Here is a 24,044-nt window from a genome sequence, read left to right on the forward strand (position 1 = left end):
GCAGAATACCAGCCAAACAGAACCTCTCCTGCTGCACCCAGAGCACAGTTGCTTAGAAGGAGGGGGAGCCTTCTAAGATAAAGTATTGAGTGCTAGGGTCTGAGTTGCATTGCCCCCACCCACACTGCTGAAGGCTAGCTGGAGGGAGGGGGGCAGCAGGACGAGAACCAGGTTTCCGTCAGCAGGGGCAGAAGCTAGTGGGCCATGAATGAGGCCCAGCGGGAGCTCAGTCCCACTTGTCCAAGGGCAGAGGCTGATGGCGGCCCAACCCACAGCTGTGGGCCGGGGGAGCAAGAGTGGTCCGGCTGCAGTTCCACTCACAGGGGTGGGGTAAAAGCCGGGGAACCAGAAGATATCCATGGCTGAATGTGGCTGCACAGGTGCACACAGGGCTGGGGATTGCGACCCGGAGTTAGAGTGCAGCCCCGCCCATGGAGCCAGGGCTTGCAGCCCAGCACAAGAGCATGGCCCCATCTGTGCTGCCGTGGCTTGCGGCACCAGAGTAGTACATGGGTACAACCACACCCACGGGGGTGGGGCACAGGTCCAGGCCTGCCAGGGCTTATAGCTTAGGCTTGTGAACACAGCCCAGCCAACAGAGGAGAGACGGAAGTGGCAGCAACTACCGCAGCAGGCCGGCACTGGCAACACCCATACCTGAACACCTATGGCAGCGGTAGAAGCGATGGTAGGCCTGCAGACAGACCACATCTAAGGAACACAGAGGCTACAACCATTGAACTCCTGTGGCCATATCCTTCTTATACACAGGCAAAATGGGAAGGCAGAGAAATGCAACCCAAATGAATCAAGAGAAATCCCCAGAAAAGGACTTGAATGAGTTGTATATAACCAAATTACTGGATGAAGAGTTTAAAATAATGATTTTTAGGATTCTCAAAGATCTAAGAACAGCAATAGATGGACATAATGAGTACCTAAATAAAGAGATAGCAAGTATAAAAAAGGACATTGAAATACTAAAAAAGAATCAGTCAGAAATGACAAATACAATTTCAGAAATGAAGACCACAATTGAAGGAATTAAAAGCAGGATAGATGAAACTGAGGATCAAATCAGAGTTAGAGGACAAGATAAATGAAGGCACAGAAGCAGAGCAACAACAACAAAAAAAGATACTCAAAAAGTCTGAGGAAACTCTAGGAGAGTTCTGTGACAACATGAAGAGAACTAACATCTGCATCATAGGGGTTCCTGAGGAAGAGAAAGAACAAGGGATAGAGACTTTGTTCCAAGAAATTATAGCTGAAAACTTCCCTAAATTGATGCAAGAAAAAGTCACACAGGTTCAAGAAGCACAGAAAATTCTATTAAAGCAAAAAACAAAGAAATCTACACCAAGACACATCATAATTAAAATACCAAAACTAAGAGATAAAGAAAGAACACTAAAAGCTGTAAGAGAAAAGCAGTCTATTACCTACAGAGGAGCCCCCATAGAGATGACCTCTGACTTCTCAACAGAAACACTTGAGACCTAAAGGGAATAGCAAGAAATATATTCAAAGTAATGCAGAACAAGAGCCTACACAAAGACTTCTTTATCCAGCAAGGCTATTGTTTAAAATTGGAGAAATAAAAAGCTTCCCAAACAAACAAAAAAACTCAAGGAATTCATTACAACCAAACCAATACTGCAAGAAATGTTAATGGGCCTGTTGTAAATAGATCAAAGGGGGAAGAGAATATAATAAAAGAGGAATGTAGCTTTAAAAAATAAAATGGCAATAAACAACTACATGTCAATAATAAGCATAAATGTAAATAGATTAAATGATCCAATCAAAAGACATAGGGTAGCTGCGTATATAAGAAAACAGGACCCATACATATGCTGTTTATAAGAGACCCACCTCAAAACAAAAGATACACACAGACTGAAAGTAAAAGGTTAGAAAAAAATATTTCATGCAAATGGAAATGAAAAAAAAGCTGAGGTAGCAATACTTATGTCTGACAAAATAGACTTTAAAACAAAGGCTATAGTAAGAGATAAAGAAGGTCACTACATAATGATTAAGAGAGTAATCAAACAGAAAGATATAACCATTATAAATATCTATGCACCTAATATAGAGCACCTAAATATATAAAGCAGACTGTGATGGATATAAAGGGTGAGACCAACAGCAATACTATAATAGTAGGGGATTTTAATATCCCACTAACATCACTAGATAGATCTTCAAAAAGAGAAATTAACAAAGAAACAGCAGACTTAAGGACATACTAGATCAACTGGATTTAATAGATGTCTTTAGAACCTTTCACCCTAAAGCAACAGAATATACATTCTTTTCAAGTGCTCATGATACATTCTCTAGGATTGAACACATGTTAGGGCAAAAAGGGCTCTCAACAAATTTAAGAAGATTGAAATCATATCAAGCATCTTCTCTGATCACAATGACATGAAACTAGAAATCAACCACAACAGAAAAACTAAAAAATACTCAAACACTTGGAAACAAAATAGCATGTTATTAAATAATGGATGGGTTAAAAATGAGATCAAAGAAGAAATTTTAAAAAATTCCTAGAAATGAATGATAATGAGCATACAACAACTCAAAATTTAAGGGACACAGAAAAAGCAGTACTGAGAGGGAAGTTCATAGCATTACAGGCATACCTTAAGAAGCTAGAAAAAGCTCAGATAAACAACTTAACCCTGCATCTATAGAAACTAGAAAAAGAACAGCAATTAAAGCCCAGAGATAGCAGAAGGAAGGAAATAATAAAGATCAGAGCAGAAATAAATGACATAGAGGCTAAAAATCAATACAGAGGATCAATGGAAAGAAGAGCTGGTTCTATGAAATGTAAACAAGATCAAGGAATCTTTAATCAGACTCACCAAGAAAAAAAAAAAAAAAGACAGGACTCAAATAAATATAATTAGAAATGAGAGTGGAGAAATAACAATTGATGCAACAGAAATACAAAAGATTGTAAGAAAATACTGTAAGGTCAGTGGATAATAGGAAAGGTAAGACCCACGAACTTTGGCACAGCCCACAACCAAGCGAGCCAAAAGAGGCTTCTCAGGAACCCTTTGGAAAAAAGTGACCATCTACCAGCCAGTAAGATTTTATTACGTCATATTAGCTCGACCACCCTACGGACCCTTTAAATATCTCCCATGTGGGTCACCACTTGCTACTTCCCTGGCCTCCATCTTTTCTTGGGGCCAGAGAACCTTGCTGGGTGGGATGCACTCTCTGTACTCAATAAAGCCTTTTATTATTCCACACTTTGTGGCTCTGGCCCCTTCTTTCCTTCTCAGTGGGGAAAAATACCTTACATTTTGGTGCTGAAAACCCGAGAGGAGTTAAAAGTCTGCAAGGACTGCTCCTCTCTCATTCCCTCTGAGAAAGAACCAGGATCTCCGACCTTCCACCCACTTTGGCGTACGGTGCGGTAAGTCCCCTGCCTCCAGCCACCCTTGAGTTCTTTCCTCCTAGACTCCCTGTCCAAAACCGTAGCTACATCAGGGAAGTCTTTCCGTTCCGAGTGCATGTGCTTGTGGAGACGTCCCAAGCATATCCACTTTACCTTACTCATCTGTGGCCAGAGCTTGAGTTTTAGGACACTGGTACTCAAATCTGACCACTCCAAGGACTGAGGGTGGATGTGGGGGGGAAGGAACCTCCCTCCTTAAAGAAGAAGAAACTTTTCTTCTTCTCCACTGTGGCCAGGCCACAGAACCCACTGAATTAGCCTCCTGAAGGGACTTTCGGTTTCAACACCCTCACCAATTTAACTATTGCCAAAAAAGCTGGGAACTGATTAGAGATCTCTTACATACACGGCTTCTAATTATTTTTGCACCCGTCCTTAATCTCTGTGCTGCCTGTTCTATCATGCAGGCCTTTTTCTGGCCAGAGAAACCTCACCTAAAACCTCTACTCCTGATCTTTCCTTCTCCGCAGACTCCCAACACACATTTCCTCCTGTCTGACCCCCAAGGGTGCCACTCTCTCAGGACTTTTCTCTGGTCCCTCTGTGAACCTCTTTTGTGCTTGGGTCTCTTCCCTTTGAGAGCCCCCTCCCCTTCTTTTGCAAAATCCTGCTTCTTATTCACCACTACCATCTCTCTTTCTCCTCCCCTGCTGGTCAGGGGCCCTTCCCTTCTCCATTGTGTTCTTAAACCCCTCCTCCATCAGGCCTTTCTCAGCCTGGCATTGGCTTTTACACCGGTTTTCAGGATGTCCAACCCCAATTTTCTTGCAGGAAGTTCTGGCCCTGTCCTGCCTTTGGCTCCAGTGTTTCCTGTGGGATCTGGGTGCCAGGCTCCGCACGAGCCCTCCTCCTCTTATTCTCAACCCCCCCAAACCCCTATCCAGGACCTGTGAACACAGCATTTAAAGTTTTTAACAGTCCCAAGTAGTAGAAACAGGCCAAGGCTGCTCACTAAGCCTGCATGCAGCAGAAGGTAACGCTCCAAACCCTGGCTCTTTTGGGAACCTTGAGGCCAGTTGAAAAACAGAGGCAAGGCACAGGAAGTGCCCAACCCAAATCCAAGCCACAAAGAGAAACCACACCAGCAGCTTGCTTTAAGTGTGGCAAGCAGGACCACTGGTCCTGGTAGGGCCCCTGCCAGCAGCTGCTCACTGCGCCCTGCCCTGACTGCAAGCAGCCCAGTCACTGGCGGAGCAATTGCCCCTTTGGGCAACAGGCTTTTCCTAGGCACCTCTACGTGGAGGACAAGCCACCCGAATGGGAGGCCAATCCAGCCAGGTGAGTACATTGCTCAAACTTCTAGGACACAGCCTGGACTCAGAGAACCCAGGGTATGCTGCAACTAGTGGGTAAGTCCATCTCATTTCTTGTGGACTCAGGGGCTACCTTCTCTTTTTGCCAACATACTCTGGACTTCTAATTCCCTCACAGGTCTCAGTTATGGAAATGGATGTGACCCCTTCCTTTTCCCTTTTTACGCCACTCCTCACATAGAGTATTGCCTCAAGCTTGCCTCCATACAGGGCCACTGGCAGTTGGAACAACCAGACTCCATCCATCTCCAGCTCTCCAAAAAGCTGGACCCTGAAAATCCCCCTATTACTCCTCTTTTTTTTTTAAATCCTTATAGGACCACATCTGTGAAGTTTTTCAACTCATGGCCACACAGATGTTCCTCCTGACACCCCTCAAAGCCACCACCTTCTGATCTCCCCCTCCCCACAATGCTCCTAATCAGCAGGAAGTAGCCAGATGAATAAACGGCGCCCCTTTTCTACTTAACACAAAAGGTCAGAATGTAAGGTTGGTGGATAATGGGAAAGGTCAGACCCTCGAACTTTGGCTAGGACTGCCCACAACCAAGCATGCCAAAAGAGGCTTCTCAGGAACCCTTTGGAAAAAAGTGACTCTCTGCCAGCCAGTGAGATTTCACTACGTCATATTAGCTCGACCACCCTAGGGACCCTTTAAATATCCCCCACGCGGGTCATCACTTGCGACTTCCCTGGCCTCCATCTTTCCTCAGGGCCAGGGAACCTTGCCGGGCAGGATGCACACTCTGTACTCAATAAAGCCTTTTACTATTCCACACTTCATGGCTCCGGCCCCTTCCTTCCTTCTTGGCATGGGAAAAATACCTTACAGATACTACGAAGAACTGTACGCCAAAAAATTAGACAATCTAGGTGAAAATGGAAAAATTCCTTGAAGCATAATCTTTCAAAAATTAATATGGAAAAATCAGAAAACCTAAACAGAACAATTACAGCAAATGAGATTGAAACAGTTATCAAAAACCACCAACAAACAAAAGCTCTGGGCCATGTGGCTTCACAGGTGAATTCTACCAAATATTGAAAGGAGAACTAACTCCTATCCTTCTCAAGCTATTTCAAAAAATTCAAGAGGAAGGAAGAATTCCAAACTCCATTTTTGAGGCAAGCATAATTCTGATTCCAAACCAGGCAAAGACAACACAAAGAAAGAAAATTATAGACCAAGATCCCTGATGAATATAGATGCTAAATCCTCAACAAAATATTAGCAAACCAGATCCAGCAATATATGAAAAAAATCAAGTGAGATTTATTCTGGGTAAGGCGAGGCTGGTACAATATTCACAAATCAATCAATGTGATTCATCACATAAACAAAAGGAAGGAGAAAAACCATGTGACAATTTCAATAGATGCAGAAAAAGCATTTGATAAAATCCAGCATCAATTTATGATCAAAACTCTCAGCAAAGTGGGAATACAGGGAACATACCTCAACATGATAAAGGCCATCTATGAGAAACCCACAGCCAACATCATACTCAATGGGCAAAAATTAAAAGCTATCCCCTTAAGATCAGGAACAAGACAGAGGTGCCACTTTTCACCACTCTTATTCAACATAGTTCTGGAAATCCTAGCCACAGCAATCAGACAAGAAAGAGAAATAAAAGGCATCCAAATTGGAAAAGAAGAAGTAAAACTATCATTATTTGCTAGTAATATAATACTATACCTAGAAAACCCTAGAATCTCAGTCAAAAAGCTACTGGATCTGATAAATGAATTCAGCAAGGTGGCAGGATATAATATTAATACTCAGAAATCAGATGCATTTTTATATACCGACAATGAACAGTCAGAAAGAGAAATTAAGGAAACAATTCCCTTCTCCATTGCAACCAAAAAATAAAGTACCTAGGAGTAAATTTAACCAAGGAGATTAAAGACTTGTACTGGGAAAATGATAAAACATTGATAAAATAAATCAAGGAAGTTACAAACAAGTAGAAGCATACATCATGTTCATGGATAGGAAAAATAAACATCATTAAAATGTCTATATTACCCAAAGCAATTTATAAATTCAATGCAATACCAATGAAAATACCAATAACATACTTCAAAGATATAGAACACATATTCCAAAAATTTATATGGAACCAAAAAAGAGCACGAATAGCCTCAGCAATCTTTAAAAATGAATAAAATGGGAGGTACCACACTTCCTGATATCAAGTTCTACTACAAGGCCATTGTACTCATAACAGCTTGGTACTGGCATAAAAACAGGCATATAGATCAATAGAACAGAACATAGAACCCAGAAATAAACCCACACCATTATGGACAATTGATATTTGACAAAGGAGTTAAGATCATACAATGGAGTAAAGACAGTCTCTTTAACAAATGGTGTTGGGAAAATTGGACAGCTACCTGCAAAAAAATGAAACTAGACCACCAACTTACACCATTCACAAAAATAAACTCAAAATGGATAAAAGATTTAAATGTAAGTTGTGAAAGCATAAGCTTCTTAGAAGAAAACATACGCAGTAAGCTTACCAATATCTATTGCAGCAATATATTTGCTGATTCATCTCCATAGGCAAATGAAATAAAAGACAGGATAAATAAATGGCAATATATCAAATTTAAAAGCTTTTGCACCGCTAAAGATAATATGAACAGAATAAAAAGACAAACTACACAATGGGAGAACATATTCGACAAAACATTTGATAAGGGGTTAATAACCAAAATTTATAAAGAACTTGTAAAATTCAACACCAGAAACATAAACAGTCCAATAAAAAAATGGACAACAGAAATGAATAGACACCTCTCCAAAGAGGACATACAGATGTTAAATGAAATAAGCGAGGCAGAGAAAGAAAACTATCATATAATCTCACTCATTAGAGGAATCCAATGAACAATAGGAACTGAGGAATGTAATTGAGACAGAGGAGAGATCAAAGGGACCAGAGGAAAAGAGGACAGAGGGAAAGGGGATGATAGAATGGGATAGACCTGAAGGGAAGAGGGGAGGGTGCTATTTGGAGGGAGACAAGGGGGATGTTGAGGGGAATATGGGGGTGGGGGGATGCATTCAGGGTGACACTAGAATCTATGTAAACACAATAAATTAAAATCAATAAAAAATAAAATAAAATAAAAAGCTGTTATACATTTACACAATGAAATACTACTTGGCTGTAAAACAAACAAAAAGAAACAAGAAGGAAATCTTGCCTTTTGTGACAGCAAGAATGGACCTGAAGATTATTACGTTAAGTGAAACAAGCCAGTCAGAGAAAGACAAGTATGATATGATTTCACTTAGATGTGGAATCTAATGAACAAAATAGAAACAGACTCATAGATACAGAGAACAGACTGACACCTGTCAGAGGGGATGGGGACTGGGGGCTGCGTGAACAAGGTGAAGGGATTGAGCAAAGCAGAAAGAAACTTACAGACAGGAACAACAGCGGGGGGGATTGCAGGAGGGAAAGGGAGCGGGGAAGGTAAGAGGAGGGTTGAGGGGAGAGAGAGGATGTATTATAGAATTGTATATCTGAAACCTGTATAATTTAATTAGCCAGTGACACTCCAATAAATTCAATTAAAATTTTTTAAAAGGGAAAAATAAATAAATAAACATTAAAATATTCATTTACCATTTAAACCTCTGAAACTATAATCCTTAGCACATAGCAGAATTAAGAATCATATTTTAATCAACTTTATTTTTTTATTTTATTTATTTATTTTTTTCTGTATTTTTCTGAAGCCGGAAACGGGGAGAAACAGTCAGACTCCTGCATGCGCCCTATCAGGATCCACCCGGCACGCCCACCAGGGGGCGACGCTCTACCCCTCTGGGGCCTCGCTCTGTTGTGACCAGAGCCACTCTAGCGCCTGGGGCAGAGGCCGAGGAGCCATCCCCAGCGCCCAGGCCATCTTTGCTCCAATGGAGCCTTGGCTGTGGGAGGGAAAGAGAGAGACAGAGAGGAAGGAGAGGGGGAGGGGTGGAGAAGCAGATGGGCGCTTCTCCTGTGTGCCCTGGCCGGGAATCGAACCTGGGACTTCTGCACGCCAGGCCGACGCTCTACCACTGAGCCAACTGGCCAGAGCAATCAACTTTATTTTTATAAAGATACATTGTCTAAAACCAACATCTTATAGTGGTGCATTTAATAGTAAGAAATGTATGAATACAACTAATCATTTATCTTAATGTGAAATTGTAGTTTTAACAGTGAATGAGGTATAAAAGATCCATAGACTCTAATTTGCTCTCAAGCAGTTTGGTGATGGATACCCACTGTTTTGGCATTAAATAAAAACATTAGTATATTATATTTATTTATTTATTTTTAATTTTATTTATTCATTTTTATTATTAGAGAGAGAGGAGAGAGAGAGAGGGAGAGAGAGAGAGAGAGAGAGAGAGAGAACAGAGGAGGAGCAGGAAGCATCAACTCCCATATGTGCCCTGATCAGGCAAGCCCGGAGTTTCAAACTGGCGTCCTCAGGGTTCCAGGTTGACGCTTTATCCACTGCGCCACCACAGGTCAGGCCATTAGTATATTTTTAAACTGTTACTCAAAATACAGTGCCATAGAGAACTACAATATTTTGTTTGCAACAGTTTATCACACACAATTACTGGGCCTACAAAGATAAGGAAGAATATTGCTATAAATTGAATATCTCTCCCCACCAAAATATACTGAATATAAACACTGAACTAAAAATAAGGTCAACATGTTTCAAAATCCAGAAATTCAGCAATTTTACTAAGAATATTCAGAATTTAAACCTGAAGGAAATCTATGGTAATTACATTGTGCACAGGCTCTCATTAATTTACAGGAAAGTAATTTGAAGTCTAACAATGGTTAAGCAAGATGAGCAAGGTCATACTCCCAGGAAATGGGTGACCTGGATATAGTACGTTCTCACTGATATCTGCGGAGATTTCCCACCCCTATACCAAATAGAATAATTTACTTGCTACTTTTCTTCATAGTATTCTAATAATTTGTGAAGTAGCCAAGATGTGTGTAATGTATTTCCAAATATTTGTTGGCAGGGTATCATTGAAATGCAAATTTTCTAATTGTTTAGGTACTTCAGAATTTTAAATGACATAGATACATGCATTACTATTCTCTTCATTAAATAACATATAAGTGCCATCTTATTATTAAACTATGTCCAACATTAGAGCTCAGTAAAGTTTATTTTCTTATCAATATTATATAATAAATTTAAAGCTAAGGAAGGCCATCAAGAAACATGAGGGTATGATAAAGATCCATATCTAGACCATCTGTCTGTCTTCTTTACCATACGTCACTCTATTAATTGCTAATATCATCCTTACTATGTGTGTCTCATCTGTAACATTATTTCATGAAACTAACAGGACTTCAGTAACAACTGCAGGAAAACACCTACTATATGTGTTTCTTGCTGATAAGTTTCAGCAAGTTTGCTCTTGGGCAAAATATTCTAATTACTTTGCATAATAAGAAACCTTCTACCAGGGCAACTTTCTCTGGTTATATCCAGTACTTAATATTTTTTTAAACTGTTTGTTACAATTAATTATGTCTCCCCAAAATGTTTATTCAAAATGTTTAGTTAGCAACCCTCATGTGAACAATAACAACAAAAAATGGCATCACGATCACAGGACTAAACATTGAGAAGAAGAACAAAATATGAGTACGAAATTACGTGCGAAAATATTTAGAAACCATGACGACTACCAAATTCTTTAATAATTACTAGCTATTTAGGGCCATAGCTCTTAGGTTTCCTGAGCAATTAGCATATAAACTGTGCACGCATATTTTACTTTGTATATGAAGAAAGGAATTTAACCACATTATGATCCTTCTATTTACTCAAAGGCAATAGATAGATAAACTGTCCTCTTCTTGGCAACAGTTGAAACTGGTCTACTGAAAATTGAATTATTTTAGAAGTGTTGATTATACTGCACTCTGTAAGATGGTTTTTGGATGAAGGAGCAAGTGTACTACTCCTGAAATGATTAGGAACCGGAGCCAAAAAGAACAGAATTCTATGAGAAATTGTGTAGTGAAGACAGGAATTATGAAGTAATGTTAAAGTAAATGTGAAAGAAATTTTGGGGGAGGTTAAAGTTGAGCAAGACATTAAAAAATGGGCAAAATATGGTTAACACATGTATTTTCATACAGGAAAAGTCAGATATAAAGATACAAAAAGTAGATGCTGTTACGTTCAGTATTGGGATGTTCAAGTAGATTTTGATATAAAGAAACAACTGGATAGAGATCAATCATAGATGATTTTGGGATTCAGGTGAGTTAGCAATTATCAGCTGCTGCAAGCAGCATAATCACTATCACCTATATCCATCAAGTGTTTGTGTTTCAATATGTGCTTTTATATGAATTATCTCATTCTACCCTTATATAAATTATTAATATCCTATGAAAGAGATATGTGTTTGTTTATTCTCTTATTAATATAATAATCAATTTATATGAGATTCATTCATATTAATGAACATTAGTAGGTATGCCAAATTAAATATTGTGACATATACAGTATGTGATTTTTTTTATGATTTTTGTATTGATTTACAAGGCATAAAAAGAAAAATATGCAATATATAAGACACTGGTTTTTTTGTTTGTTTGTTTGTTTTTTTGTATTTTTTCTGAAGCTGGAAACGGGAGAGACAGTCAGACAGACTCCCGCATGCGCCCGACCGGGATCCACCCGGCACGCCCACCAGGGGCAATGCTCTGCCCACCAGGGGGCGATGCTCTGCCCCTCCGGGGTGTCGCTCTGCCATGACCAGAGCCGCTCTAGCGCCTGGGGCAGAGGCCAAGGAGCCATCCCCAGCGCCCGGGCCATCTTTGCTCCAATGGAGCCTTGGCTGTGGGAGGGGAAGAGAGAGACAGAGAGGAGGGAGAGGGGGAGGGGTGGAGAAGCAGATGGGCGCTTCTTCTATGTGCCCTGGCCGGGAATCGAACCTAGGTCCCCTGCATGCCAGGCCGACGCTCTACCGCTGAGCCAACCGGCCAGGGCTGACACTGTTTTGTTTATAATAGAAGTACAATCCTCTGCAAAATTCAGATGAGAAAGATATTTGATGATTGAATAAATAAAGAAATTAAAAAAGGACTCCCATAGCCTGACTAGGTGGTGGCACAGTGGAAAGAGCATCGGACTGGGATGTGGAAGACCCAGGTTAAGACACCGAGGTTGCCATCTTGAGCGTGGGCTCATCTGATTTGAGCAAAAACTCACCAGCTTGGACCCAAGGTCGCTGGCTTGAGCAAGGGGTTACTCAGTCTGCTGAAGGTCCGTGATCAAGGCACATATAAGAAAGCAATCAATGAACAACTAAGGTGTCGCAATGAAAAACTGATGATTGATGCTTCTCATCTCTCTGTGTTCCTGTGTCTGTCCCTATCTATCCCTCTCTCTGACTCTCTCTCTGTCTCTGTAAAAAAAAAAAAAAAAAAGATAAAAAGGACTCCCATAGTCTTCCAGTCAAAATGGCACAGTGGACAAGTATTGCACTCCCTCCCTCATGACATCAAAATTACAACTAATTTACAGAACAACTACCCTGTTTTGTATGTGACAGAGACAGAGAGAAACAGAGAGGGACAGATAGGGACAGACAGACAGGAAGGGAAAGAGATGAGAAGCATCAATTCTTCGTTGTGGCACCTTAGTTGTTCATTGATTGCTTTCTCATATGTGCCTTGATTGGGGTTGCTACAGCAGACCGAGTAACCCCTTGCTTGAGCCAATGACCTTGGGTTCAAGCTGGTGAGCCTTGTTCAAACCAGATGAGCCCATGCTCAAGCTGGCAACCTCGGGGTTTTGAACCTGGATCCTCAGTATTCCAGTCCAATGCTCTATCCACTGCACCACCGCCTGGTCAGGCTAGAACAACTACACTTGAGAACCACCTAAAGAGTAACTGAACTCCTATAAATATAGAAAGAAGAAGCTACTTGTAGCCTTGCTGGAGGAGCAGACACTTGAAATGAGCTCGTCCCATGACCATGTGTGGCAGTTAAGAATCAGAAGACACATCTGGTTCTGAAGGTCCCCACTGAGAAGTGAAGGGTCCCAGCACCACCCTGGGCTTCTTATCCCAGAATAGCAGTGCTGGGAACAGGATTCCCCACAATTGATGCTTTAAAAATCAGCAGGTAAGAGGAAAGGCTTCTGTAGACCCAGGCATCTCATTAAAGGACCTGAGCACAGACTCATTCACATATAGTCTCCCTAAGCTCCAATGGAGATATTACAGATCAAAAGGAACAAGGACATGGGGGAGGAATTGAACTGTCTGGTTTCAGAGTAAGGGCTGAAGGGGTGGCTCACTTTGGAACTAATGTGGAGGCAGGCACCATTAGGCCTTGACACGACCTCCCTCATGCAGCCTGTAGGCTCAGGCAGAAGTACTGACAGTTACCACTGTTCTTTGCTGAGCCTCCCACACAACCTGGCCTGCAGGTGCAGGTGGGTGCCTAGTCTCAGTCTCCCTCAAACTGGCTAACAGCACTCTCTCCCAAACCTGGTGATTCTCTGACACCCACCCATCCAATTTATACACTAGGCTTGAACAGTTTTCAGAGGTTAATTCATACAAGTGGCCAGCTTGTGCTTGGGCTGCAGTCTTCCTAAGATCTCTCAATGGTCCACAACACGTGACGTTGAGATTTGAAACACATGACAGCAGATATCGGCATGCCCTGTGCCTCTTGCTAAGCAGTCCCAAGCCCAGCACTAGTGGCTGCCAGCCTTGATTCAAAACAAAACTTCTCCCAGGTGCCTCTAGGTTAAGCAGAGGCAGCTACCAATCACTGATCAGTTTGTAGCTCCTACCAGGTGGCGCCAGGCCAAGCACAAACAGTGTCTGACTTGGCCTGCACCAGAGGCTCTCCCAAGCGGCCCCATAACCAATGAAACTGGTGGATAATTTCAGACTGCACCAGAACATCACTCAATTAGGACTACAAATGACACAACCAAAAGGCGGATTCCCCAGGCACCATACCGAGCTAAAGTGAATCATGCTCCCTGGTGTCAGCTCTCACACAACAGCTTGTCCACTGTAGTCATGGCTAATCCTTGTAGCCAGTAAGCGTGAGGGTCAATCCCCCCCCCGCCCCAGTGATGTGCTAACAACAATCCAGGCTCAACTATATGAGGAGAGCACAAACTACCTGCACAAGAGACACCTCTGAAGCACCCAGCTGAGGTAAATTGGGAGACTGTGCTGCTGGGCCCCACAAGACACCTACTCTGTAAGTGGCCACTTTTCTAAGACAGGGAGTCATAGCAGCTCACCTAGTACTTAGAAACAAACAGAAGGAAGAAGCCAAAATGAGGAATCAAATAAATGCCCCAAATAAAAGAACAAGACAAAACTCCAGAAAAAGAATTAAACAAAATGGAGACAAGCAATCTACCAGATGCAGAGCTCAAAACCCAGGTTATAAAATTACACAATGAACTTAAGAAAAGAATAGATGGTCTCAGTGAGAATGTCAACAAAGAGATAGAAAACATTTAAAAGTGGGATAGGAAACATAAAAGAGAACCAGTCAGACATAAGGACTACATTAACTGACATGAAAAATATATTAGAAGAAATCAACAGAAGATTAGATGAAGCAGGGTATTAAATTAGCAATTTGGAAGATAAAGTAGTGGAAAACATCCAATTTGAATAATAAAAAGAAAAATAAAATTTTAAATAAAAATAGTTTAAGGGTCTTTGGGGACAACATTAAGTATACCAATATTAGTATCGTATAGTTACCAGAAAGAAAAGAAAAAGAACAAGTGTTAGAAAACCCTACTTGAGGAAATAATGACAGAAACTTCCCTAATCTGATGAAGGAAGTAGACATACAAGTCAAGGAAAGGCAGAATCTCAACATGATGAACCCTAAAAGGCCTATACCCAGATACATCATAATTAAAATGCCAAATTTTAAAGGCAAAGAGAATCTTAAAAGCTGTAAGAGAAATGCAGTTAACTAGCGTTAAGGTAGTTTAGATAAGACTGTCCGCAGATTTGCCAGCAGAAACTTTGCAGGTGATACTAGATTGGTACAAAATATTCAAGTTCCTATCACCAAGATAATCCAACAAGGCTATAATATAGAATCAAAGTAGAAATAAAGAGATTTCCAGACAAGAAAAAACTGAAGGCATTCATCACCACTAAAACAGAATTACCAGAAATATTAAAGGAACTTCTTTAAGAAGAAAGATAAAAAAATTTAAAATATGAATATGAAAATATCCCAAAGAATAACATTCTCACTGACAAAAGCAAGCATGTAATAAAAGCAGTGAATCAACCAACATTAAAACTATTACAAAGGTTAAAATGCAAAAGTTGGAAGACCATGTGGAACTACAACAGTAAATTAAGAATACACACAGACATCCCTGACTGGTGTAGGTGCGTGAATAGAGCCTCGACCTGGGATGCTGACGTCCCAGGTTTGAAACCCCAAGGATGCTCATTTGAGCACAGAACTTCTGGCTTGAGCACAGGCTCACCAGTTTTAGTGTACGGTCACTGACTTGAGCATGGGATTATCGACATGATCACATGATCGCTGGTTTGAACAAGGAGTCACTGGCTCGGCTGGAGCCCCCCAACCTTCATCAAGACACGTATGAGAAGCTATCGTGAACAATTAAAGTTTATGCTTCTTATTTCTTTCCCTCTCTTTCCTTTCTTCTCTGTCTCACTAAAAAAAATAGACAAATTAAAAAAAAAATAAAAAAATACACACAAACCTTCACACAATCAAGAATGAAAAATATGACAAAATCGTATACATAGAGAAAGGGAGTAAAAATGGTAGTGATTTTAGTTTTTGAACTTAAAGTGACTATCAACTTAAAATAGACTGCTGTTAACATAGGCTGGTGTATATGAAGCACATAGTAACAACCATAAAGCAAACATCTACAAGCAGTATACAGTAATAAAGAGAAAAGAATCAAAACACAATAGAAAGTCATCAACATACAAGAGAAGAGATCACAGAATTAAGAAAGGAACATAGGCCCTGGCCAGTTGGCTCAGTGGTAGAGCATCAGCCTGGTGTGCAGGAGTCCTGGGTTCGATTCCTGGCCAGGGCACACAGGAGAAGTGCCCATCTGCTTCTCCACATCTCCCCCTCTCCTTCCTCTCTGTCTCTCTCTTCCCCTCCTGCAGCCAAGGCTCCATTGGAGCAAAGTTGGCCTGGGCACTGAGGATGGCTCTATGGCCTCTGCCTCAGGTGCTGGAATGGCTCTGGTTGCAACAGAGCAAAGCCCCGGATGGGTGGAGCATCGCCCCCTGGTGGGCATGCTGGGTGGATCCCAGTCGGGCGCATGCGGAAGTCTGTCTGACTGCCTCCCCGTTTCCAACTTCAGAAAAATACAAAAAATAAAAAAAATAAAAATAAATAAAAATAGAAAGGAACATAGAAGAACTATAAAAACAATCAGAAAACAATAAAATGGCCATAACTACATACCTATTAATAATTGCTTTAACTGTAAATGGATTAAGTCTTCCAATCAAAAGATGAATGGATAAAGAAGAGGTGGTACATATATACAGTGGAATATCACCTGGCCATGAAAATAATGAACTCTTACCATTTGTGAAAACATGGATGGACCTAAATGGTATTATGCTAAGTGAAGTAAGTCAAAAAGACAAGTACCATATGATTTTACTATGTGAAATGTAAACAAATTAATAATAAACAACCAAAACAAAAACAAACTCATAGATACAGAGAACAAACTTACGGTTGCATATAGGAGTAGGAGAGTGTACTAAGTAAAAAACATCGAGGGAATAAGAAGTACAAATTGGCAGTCACAATGTGGTCATGAAGATGCGAAGTATGGCTTAGGGAATAGAGGTAGTCATATTGTAATAACTCCATATAGGATAGGATCAGGTAGTGCAAAGTTTATCAGGTAATCACTTTTTTTTTTTTCCTGAAGTGAGAAGCAGGAAAGAAGTCAGATTCCCATTGCGCCGGACAGGGATCCACCCAGCATGACCACCAGGGGGCGATGCTCTGCCCATCTGGGGCATTGCTCCGTTGAGGACCCAGCCATTCCAGCACCTGAAGCGGGGGACATGGAGTCATCCTCAGTGCCCAGGCCAACTTTGCTCCAATGGAGCTTTGGCTAAGGGAGCAGAAGAGAGACAGAGAGGAAGGAGAGGGGGAGGGGGGATGGAGAAGCAGATGGGCGCTTCTCCTGTGTGCCTTGGCCGGAATCGAACAGGGACTTCCACACACCAGGCCAATGCTCTACTGCTGAGCCAAGCGGCCCGGGCCTCAGGTGATCACTTTTAAGTTACATAAATGTCTAACCACTATACAGTACATCTGAAACTAACATAACACTGAGCATCAAAAAACAGGACTCCTTGATTTCTGGCCCAGTTTTCAGTAGTTTTTATTTATTTTATTTTTTCCATCTTTTCTAATCCTCCCTTCATCATCCCTCATATAACTCCCACAAGTGGTTCATGTTCTTGTACCCTAATAGAGAAAAACATTGCTTATTTGGAGGCTTCCAAATAAATATCGATCAGAAATTAGTAAAAACTTTCAGTCAAATTAAGCAGTATTAACTCTATTAAATGTATTTTAGGTAACAAATTATCAATTAAACAAATCATGTTTCTCTGAACACCATCAATGTCTAAAATAAACATTCTATATAGTATTCAAATGTATAAATCTGCTTATTTGCATAAACTCCAGGTTTTGGCTATCCATTGCACTTTCAACAAAGAAATAATGTTTCCATAACCATAAACTAGCAAATATTTCATACACACACACACACACACACACACACACACACACACATACATATCCCATTTAAGGATTAAAAGTTATTGTCTGAATTTGTGTAAAAGCCATTAATATTAATTTCTGTATTGCTCTTTTTATTTTAATTCATAATCTGATGTTTGTATGAACTTTCGGTCCCTTTAAAATTCCCATTTCTTCATTGTTCAACCATGCAGTACACAGACAGCAGCTATATTAATAACCTCTCAGAGGTGCAGTGCACTGATACTGCTATTTATGCTGCTGTCTTGGGAAAAGCATATTTATTCTGTCCAAGCACCCATGAGACATGAAAACTATTCTTTGTTCAGACTCACAGAAGAGAGTCATTTCAAAACTTCAATTACTATTTCAGCATGTTCCCATCCATTACTGTTTCCAGCACCACAGTCAGTAATTCCTAATAGCAAAGCGTACTTTAGAACCATACACACATGTGCCTTGCATGCAATGAGCAAACAGAGATATTCATGTATAAGTGATGAATATCTGAAGAAAAATGTATATAAAATATTAATATGTAAATCTTGAACAAGCAAATTTTATACCTGCTAGCTAATGATGGATGATGGTTGAATGAATGAAAATGTTTGTATTTCATCTATCTTGGAACTGAAGATAACTATACATTAATATTCAGCAAATATTTCTTAAGATTTAAGTCAGGATGGAGCTGTTTTGTGCTATAGGCTTTATGAGAAATAAAAATAATTTAATGTTATTTCTGCCTTTGAACAATTTAAAATTATAATATTAATCATTTCTTTTCTTGAAATGAGAGGAATGAGTGAAAAAGATTGTTTATCTTTTTTACAGTCTCAATCTTTTTTACATAGATCTTAAATTCCATGATCTGGCTATAACTTCTCTTCTATTACGAGATTTTGCTTCTGCATTAACATTAAGCTCTTTTTTCTGAAATCTATCTTCTATTTTTTTCATACTTTTTGCTATCTACAATGCTCACATCTATTGAAGTAGGACATCTGAATTGTGCCATTTTGAAAACATGATTTTCAATATATTGTCCCTTATAACTATAATTTGTCTTGAGTGGAGGAGGCCATAAAAATCAACCTTACACAGTTTACTGTTATATTCATTGTAAGGATATTGACAAGAGTAACTCCCAAAACACTTATTACAGTGTTCACTTTACTGAAAACAATGCAAACTATTTTAGACTGCACAGCCAGGAAAAAAATTGCTTTTGTTGCATCACTATTATACTTGTATTTCATGTACAATGGTTTTCATGTAAACTTATTGGGTTTCTATATTTGTTTGGCAGCTCTTGTACGTGTCTAATATGTAGAAGTTTCTTAAAAGTTGTTTACAAACCTGTGCATAAGCTTATGAAACATTATTCTTATTATTTCCATTATCCTTATTTCAATATTTATTTATTTATTTATTTATTTATTTATTTATTTATTTATTTATTTTTGTATTTTTCCGAAGTTGGAAACGGGGAGGCAGTCAGACTCCCACATGCGCCCGACCGGGATCCACCCGGCATGCCCACCAGGGGGTGATGCTCTGCCCATCTTGGGGCGTCACTCTGCCGCAATCAGAGCCATTCTAGCACCTGAGGCAGAGGCCACAGAGCCATCCTCAGTGCCCGGGCAAACTTTGCTCCAGTGGAGCCTTGGCTGCGGGAGGGGAAGAGAGAGACAGAGAGGAAAGAGAGGGGGAGAGGTGGAGAAGCAGATGGGCGCTTCTCCTGTGTGCCCTGGCTGGGAATCAAACCCGGCACTCCTGCACGCCAGGCCAACGCTCTACCACTGAGCCAACCAGCCAGAGCCAATATTTATTTATTTTAATACTATTGCAGTATATCTCATTTTGCTAGCCTTTCAATACGAGAAAGTTAATGAATAAACATCTTCCTGGAAGTTTTGCTTGGATCTGAGAAAAATCTAGATTCTTTTTACTCTATGTAGACATTGCCTAGGGGGTGGAGTATACTTGTTTCTTCTGTCTTATCATTTTTATTTCCTCCTCAATTCTTTGAAATATGTGTTCTATCTCCATTCTATCTTTTCTTTTTTTTTGTTGTTGTTGTTTAGAAATTAAATGTAATGGGGTGACACTGTTCAATAAGAGTACATAGGATTCAGGTGGGCATCTCTATAGGATTTGAACTGTTGCTCCTTCTATAGAGAGAGTCTTATTAAGGACTTTGCCATTTTCTAGGCATTTCAGCTTGGGAAAGTAACTGGATCTTTCTAGTTCTTATATTCCTCATTTCTAACCTGGAGATGAAATTGCCTCCATCAGTTTATTTTGAAGATTAAATGAGATGGAGTATATGTAGTGGTTAACAATGCATGGCACATAGTTAAGTGCCTGACATATGAGGCTGATGATGATAATGTTGTAGTAACAGCGCGTGATCTCCCATGCAACTCGGGTTTTCAGTTCTCTCCTACTTTTAACAGCAAGAGATTTTTCTAGTCTCAAAAACATAAACATTAATCTGTGACTCTATCTTGTCACTTTCTCATTCTCTATCTAGCTGGTCGTCAGTTTGTCTTTTCCCTTTACAGTAGCTCCAATTGTGTCTCTTCTCTGTCCCTCTGATATCACTCTCTCCCTATCTGAGAGTAATCGACATGGTGTGGTGAATCAGTGCAAATGTTTTCTAAGGCAGAAGAAGAGCTAACAGAATGTTGAGTACTGAGACACTGAATTACGCAGAGATGCCGCAGTTACAAACACCAACAACCAATAAGCAATCAAGAATGCCGGGTGGGTAGGATGAGGCATTCATTCTCAAATACAGGTTAATACAGTTTAGGGAAAAAAGGGGGTTCATTTAATTTAGGTGAAATATTTAATTTGTAGAAGGGTGGTAGTTGTAATCCTTCTCTGCAATTACTGGTAATAAAAAAAAAAACTAGAACATTCATTACTTGTCTTAGATCAAATTAAATAACCATGGAAACTGTGCTCCATTCCCATGGCCACCAACATCACCACTACTGGACAAAATCAATTAAAATGGCAAATCGTACAAGTGGAGGCAGAATTATGGTTTAAAACATTCCTATCATCCATATCAGTGCCTCTACAGAACAATGTACAAATTCTAAAAAAAAAAATAAAAATAGGTCAACACAGTTACCAGTGCCTTGTATTACATATTTTTCACTCCAATCTGTTACTATGTGATTATTAGGTTGGGAACTCACTGGGAACCGAGCATAGTGGTATACATTAAATGATTTTCAACAAATAGTGTTAAATACATGAGCTAAATTTTTCCTTAAGGACTGAATTATAATTCAAAGATTTAATTAAAATTTATATTTAATCGAACACAGTTCAAATTATTAAAATGTGTCAAGAGAACATTTTTTATTTTAAAGACTTTTCTTTACCTTTACACACAGGCCTGTGATCACTCCAAGCAGCAAAGACTTCGGCTATCCGTTGACAGGTGATGCTCTTAGCGCCCTGTAGGACATAATCTTCATCACAAGAAAACTGCACAGTGGATCCCAGGCTAAAATTGAACAAAGAATTAAAAAGCAGGATTAGAAGCCTAAAACACTATAATTGGGCTCCACTTATACAGGCAGTACCTAATATGTCAAAAATGTTCCATAGTGACAAAACGTAACTTTCTATTGTGAAAACAAAATGTAACAAAATGACTTGAGAAAATGTATAATAACAGTCATAAACAGAGTAATCTGTTGTAAATCAATAACATGCAGATAGTGGTGGAAATCATATAAAACTGTTGTCAAGTTTAATTGTCTTGTTATTAGTTGTAGAAGCCAAGATGAAATAACCAACTAAGTGTCCCGATTGAAGTAGGTGGTAAATGCGAAGCCAAACGCAGACTTCCTAACTTGAATCCCAGAGCGTTTATTTCTTCTACATTGTAGTTCTTCTCTAGCAGGTTTCCATATGTGCATTGATTTGGACCTATGTCTGCACAGCCAGGTCTACATGCATAAGTTTATATATACTTAGGACTACAAAACAGTGCATATTGTTCATATAAAATTCATCCACTCTCTGTTATTTACCCTATTGCAATTTGGACTTTGCTTCATTGTCTGCTGAAAGTGAAGTTACTAAAGTGATCATTTTTAAAAATTCTAGTTTCTATGTGCAACAAATTGTTTTTTCTGAAATAAAATACTGACCATGCACTTTCTCTCATAAAATCTTTAAATAGCAACTCACCAGCAAAATATATATAAAGTCAAATGCCCTAACATGACATAGAAAGACTTCCAGCAGTTCATTCCCAGCACCTGCCTCATCGCGAACCCGGCGCTGCCCATGAAGAGCACTTGCAGCAGCCAGCGCTCTCTATACCTGCCAGGCTGCCTTCTGTCTGCACGGCTCTCCCCAGCACTCTGTGCATCCTGTCACCCCGCCTGTGCCTGAGCTGGTCACACAGAGGATTACATGATCACATTTGTGTTGGAAGAAAATATCTCAAGAACAGGTGGAGGACAATTTAGAAGGAAGACTGACAGGAAAAGGGAGGCTAGTATGTGTGGCAGAGACAGTGACTACTAGGAGACCACATGGCGTGCACGGGGACCTAGGGGAGACCACCTCACAGATTCTTATACAGGTTTCATGAGATGGCCCCGGCCCCCCAGAGATTACAGGTATGTAGAAGCAGGAACAGGAATGAGGAACTAAGGATGCAGAGAAGACAATGAGGAGAAGAGAATGAAGAAGTCATGAAGGGGATCTTCTTTAGAGCAGATTAAAGGACAAGCAAAGTAGCTCAAATGCCCCCACCTATGGATGAATCAGAATTGCTAATTCCATTCCTATTGTGGTGCATTCAGCACAGCACTGCATTTAGTACTTGTGTCAGTAAAGTCACTGTGGCCTTTGTCTCATGGCACTGAACTCTGTCCCTGTTCTCTGTTCCTCTTCAGGGCCTCTAGAAGTAAGAAAATTACTCACTGTGGAAAGCAGTATGCAATTACCTAAAAAACTTAATACTGGAACTGCCTTTTGACCCAGTGGAGTCATTCTTGATTAATCTTTCTTTCTTATTTTCACACCCACCCCTGCAGAGCCAAGCCTGTTAGCAACAATTTCAAAATCAAGAACCTAACATTTCTCACCCCTTCAGTGTCACCACCGTGGTCTGAGACACCGTAATTTCTCATCTATGTTACTGTCAATAGTTCTTTTGCTACATGTCAGGTTCCAATTTCTCTTTCTAACTCCTGGTAATCTATCCTTAAATAGAGTCCCAGGCAACCATGTTTTAGAAAATAGCTAAAATTATGCCATTCCTTTGCATCAAACCTTCTAATGCTTCCTAATTCACTCAGAGTAAAGGCAGTGCCCTTTTAATGGTCTATGCTATCTGCCTAAGCTAATTTCCAGAATGCATTGTGTTTTCTATTTTGTTTTGTTTTTTCAGAACTCATTTCTTACCATTTTCCTCTTCAATCTCTGCTCTTTTGCAACATTGATTTCCTTGCCCTGCCTTGAAAACATTAAGGATGAACTTGCCTCAGGGACTTGACATTGCTCTTTTGTCAATCTGAAAAATGCTCATCAAGAATTCTGTATCAGGCCCTGGCCAGTTGCTCAGTGATAGAGTGTCAGCCTGGTGTGTGGGTGTACTGGGTTTGGTTCCTGGTCAGGACACACAGCAGATGGTTGCTCCTCCACTCCTACCCCTCTTGCTCTCTCTCTCGCTTTTCTCTCTCTCTCTCTTTCTCTCTCCCCCTCCTACAGCCATGGTTTGGTTGAAGCAAGTTGACCCTGGGGACTGATGATGGCTCCGTGGCCTCACCTCAGGCACTAAAATTTCACATTTGCAGAGCAATAGCCCTAGCCAGGCAGAGCATCCCCTGGTAGGGGTTTGCCAGGTGGATCCTGGTAGGGGCGCATGCAGGAGTCTTTCTGCCTCCCTGCTTCTCTCTTAAGAAAAAAAGCAGTCTGTATCAGTCTCTTTCTCATTTCTGGTTTTTCTTCCCATAGCACCTTATTCAGAAGGTCCTTGTAAGGCCAGTAGCCGCGGCCACAATCACAGCCTCCTGGCCCATGCAGGTTCGCATGAGATTCGGACAGATGGTAATGAAACAATGGAGCCAAGAACTGGTGGGCCATTAGCTTTAATCCTAGCTTGCACCCAGCGTGCAAGAAATACATACAGTGGGAAAACACTTCCCGTTCCATTCAGGGCTCCCAAAGCCACTGACTTATCTGAGTTTCCTAGAATCAAAGGTTTCTAACATCACCAGTCTTATTCACCTCTGTTCTCCATGTCCTCTCTGCACAACCTGGCTTCTCCTTCAACATTCCGCCATCTTGGCTGCCTCTCCTGCCCCCTCCACATGGCCTTATCCTATT

General features: G+C 40.4%; 1 protein-coding gene across 3 annotated transcripts in view; it reads right to left on the reverse strand.

Moving 5' to 3' along the window:
- Window positions 1-24,044, reverse strand: part of CSMD3 (CUB and Sushi multiple domains 3) — a 1,231,016-nt gene that overhangs the window by 675,603 nt on the left and 531,369 nt on the right. For all 3 annotated transcript variants that reach the window (XM_066379371.1, XM_066379370.1, XM_066379369.1), the window contains one exon: window positions 21,077-21,201. In XM_066379371.1, the coding sequence (XP_066235468.1) occupies window positions 21,077-21,201 (125 nt within the window). The remainder of the gene's footprint in view (window positions 1-21,076; window positions 21,202-24,044) is intronic.

This window comes from Saccopteryx leptura, chromosome 3 (assembly GCF_036850995.1).
Source record: "Saccopteryx leptura isolate mSacLep1 chromosome 3, mSacLep1_pri_phased_curated, whole genome shotgun sequence".
NCBI classification, from domain to species: domain Eukaryota; kingdom Metazoa; phylum Chordata; class Mammalia; order Chiroptera; family Emballonuridae; genus Saccopteryx; species Saccopteryx leptura.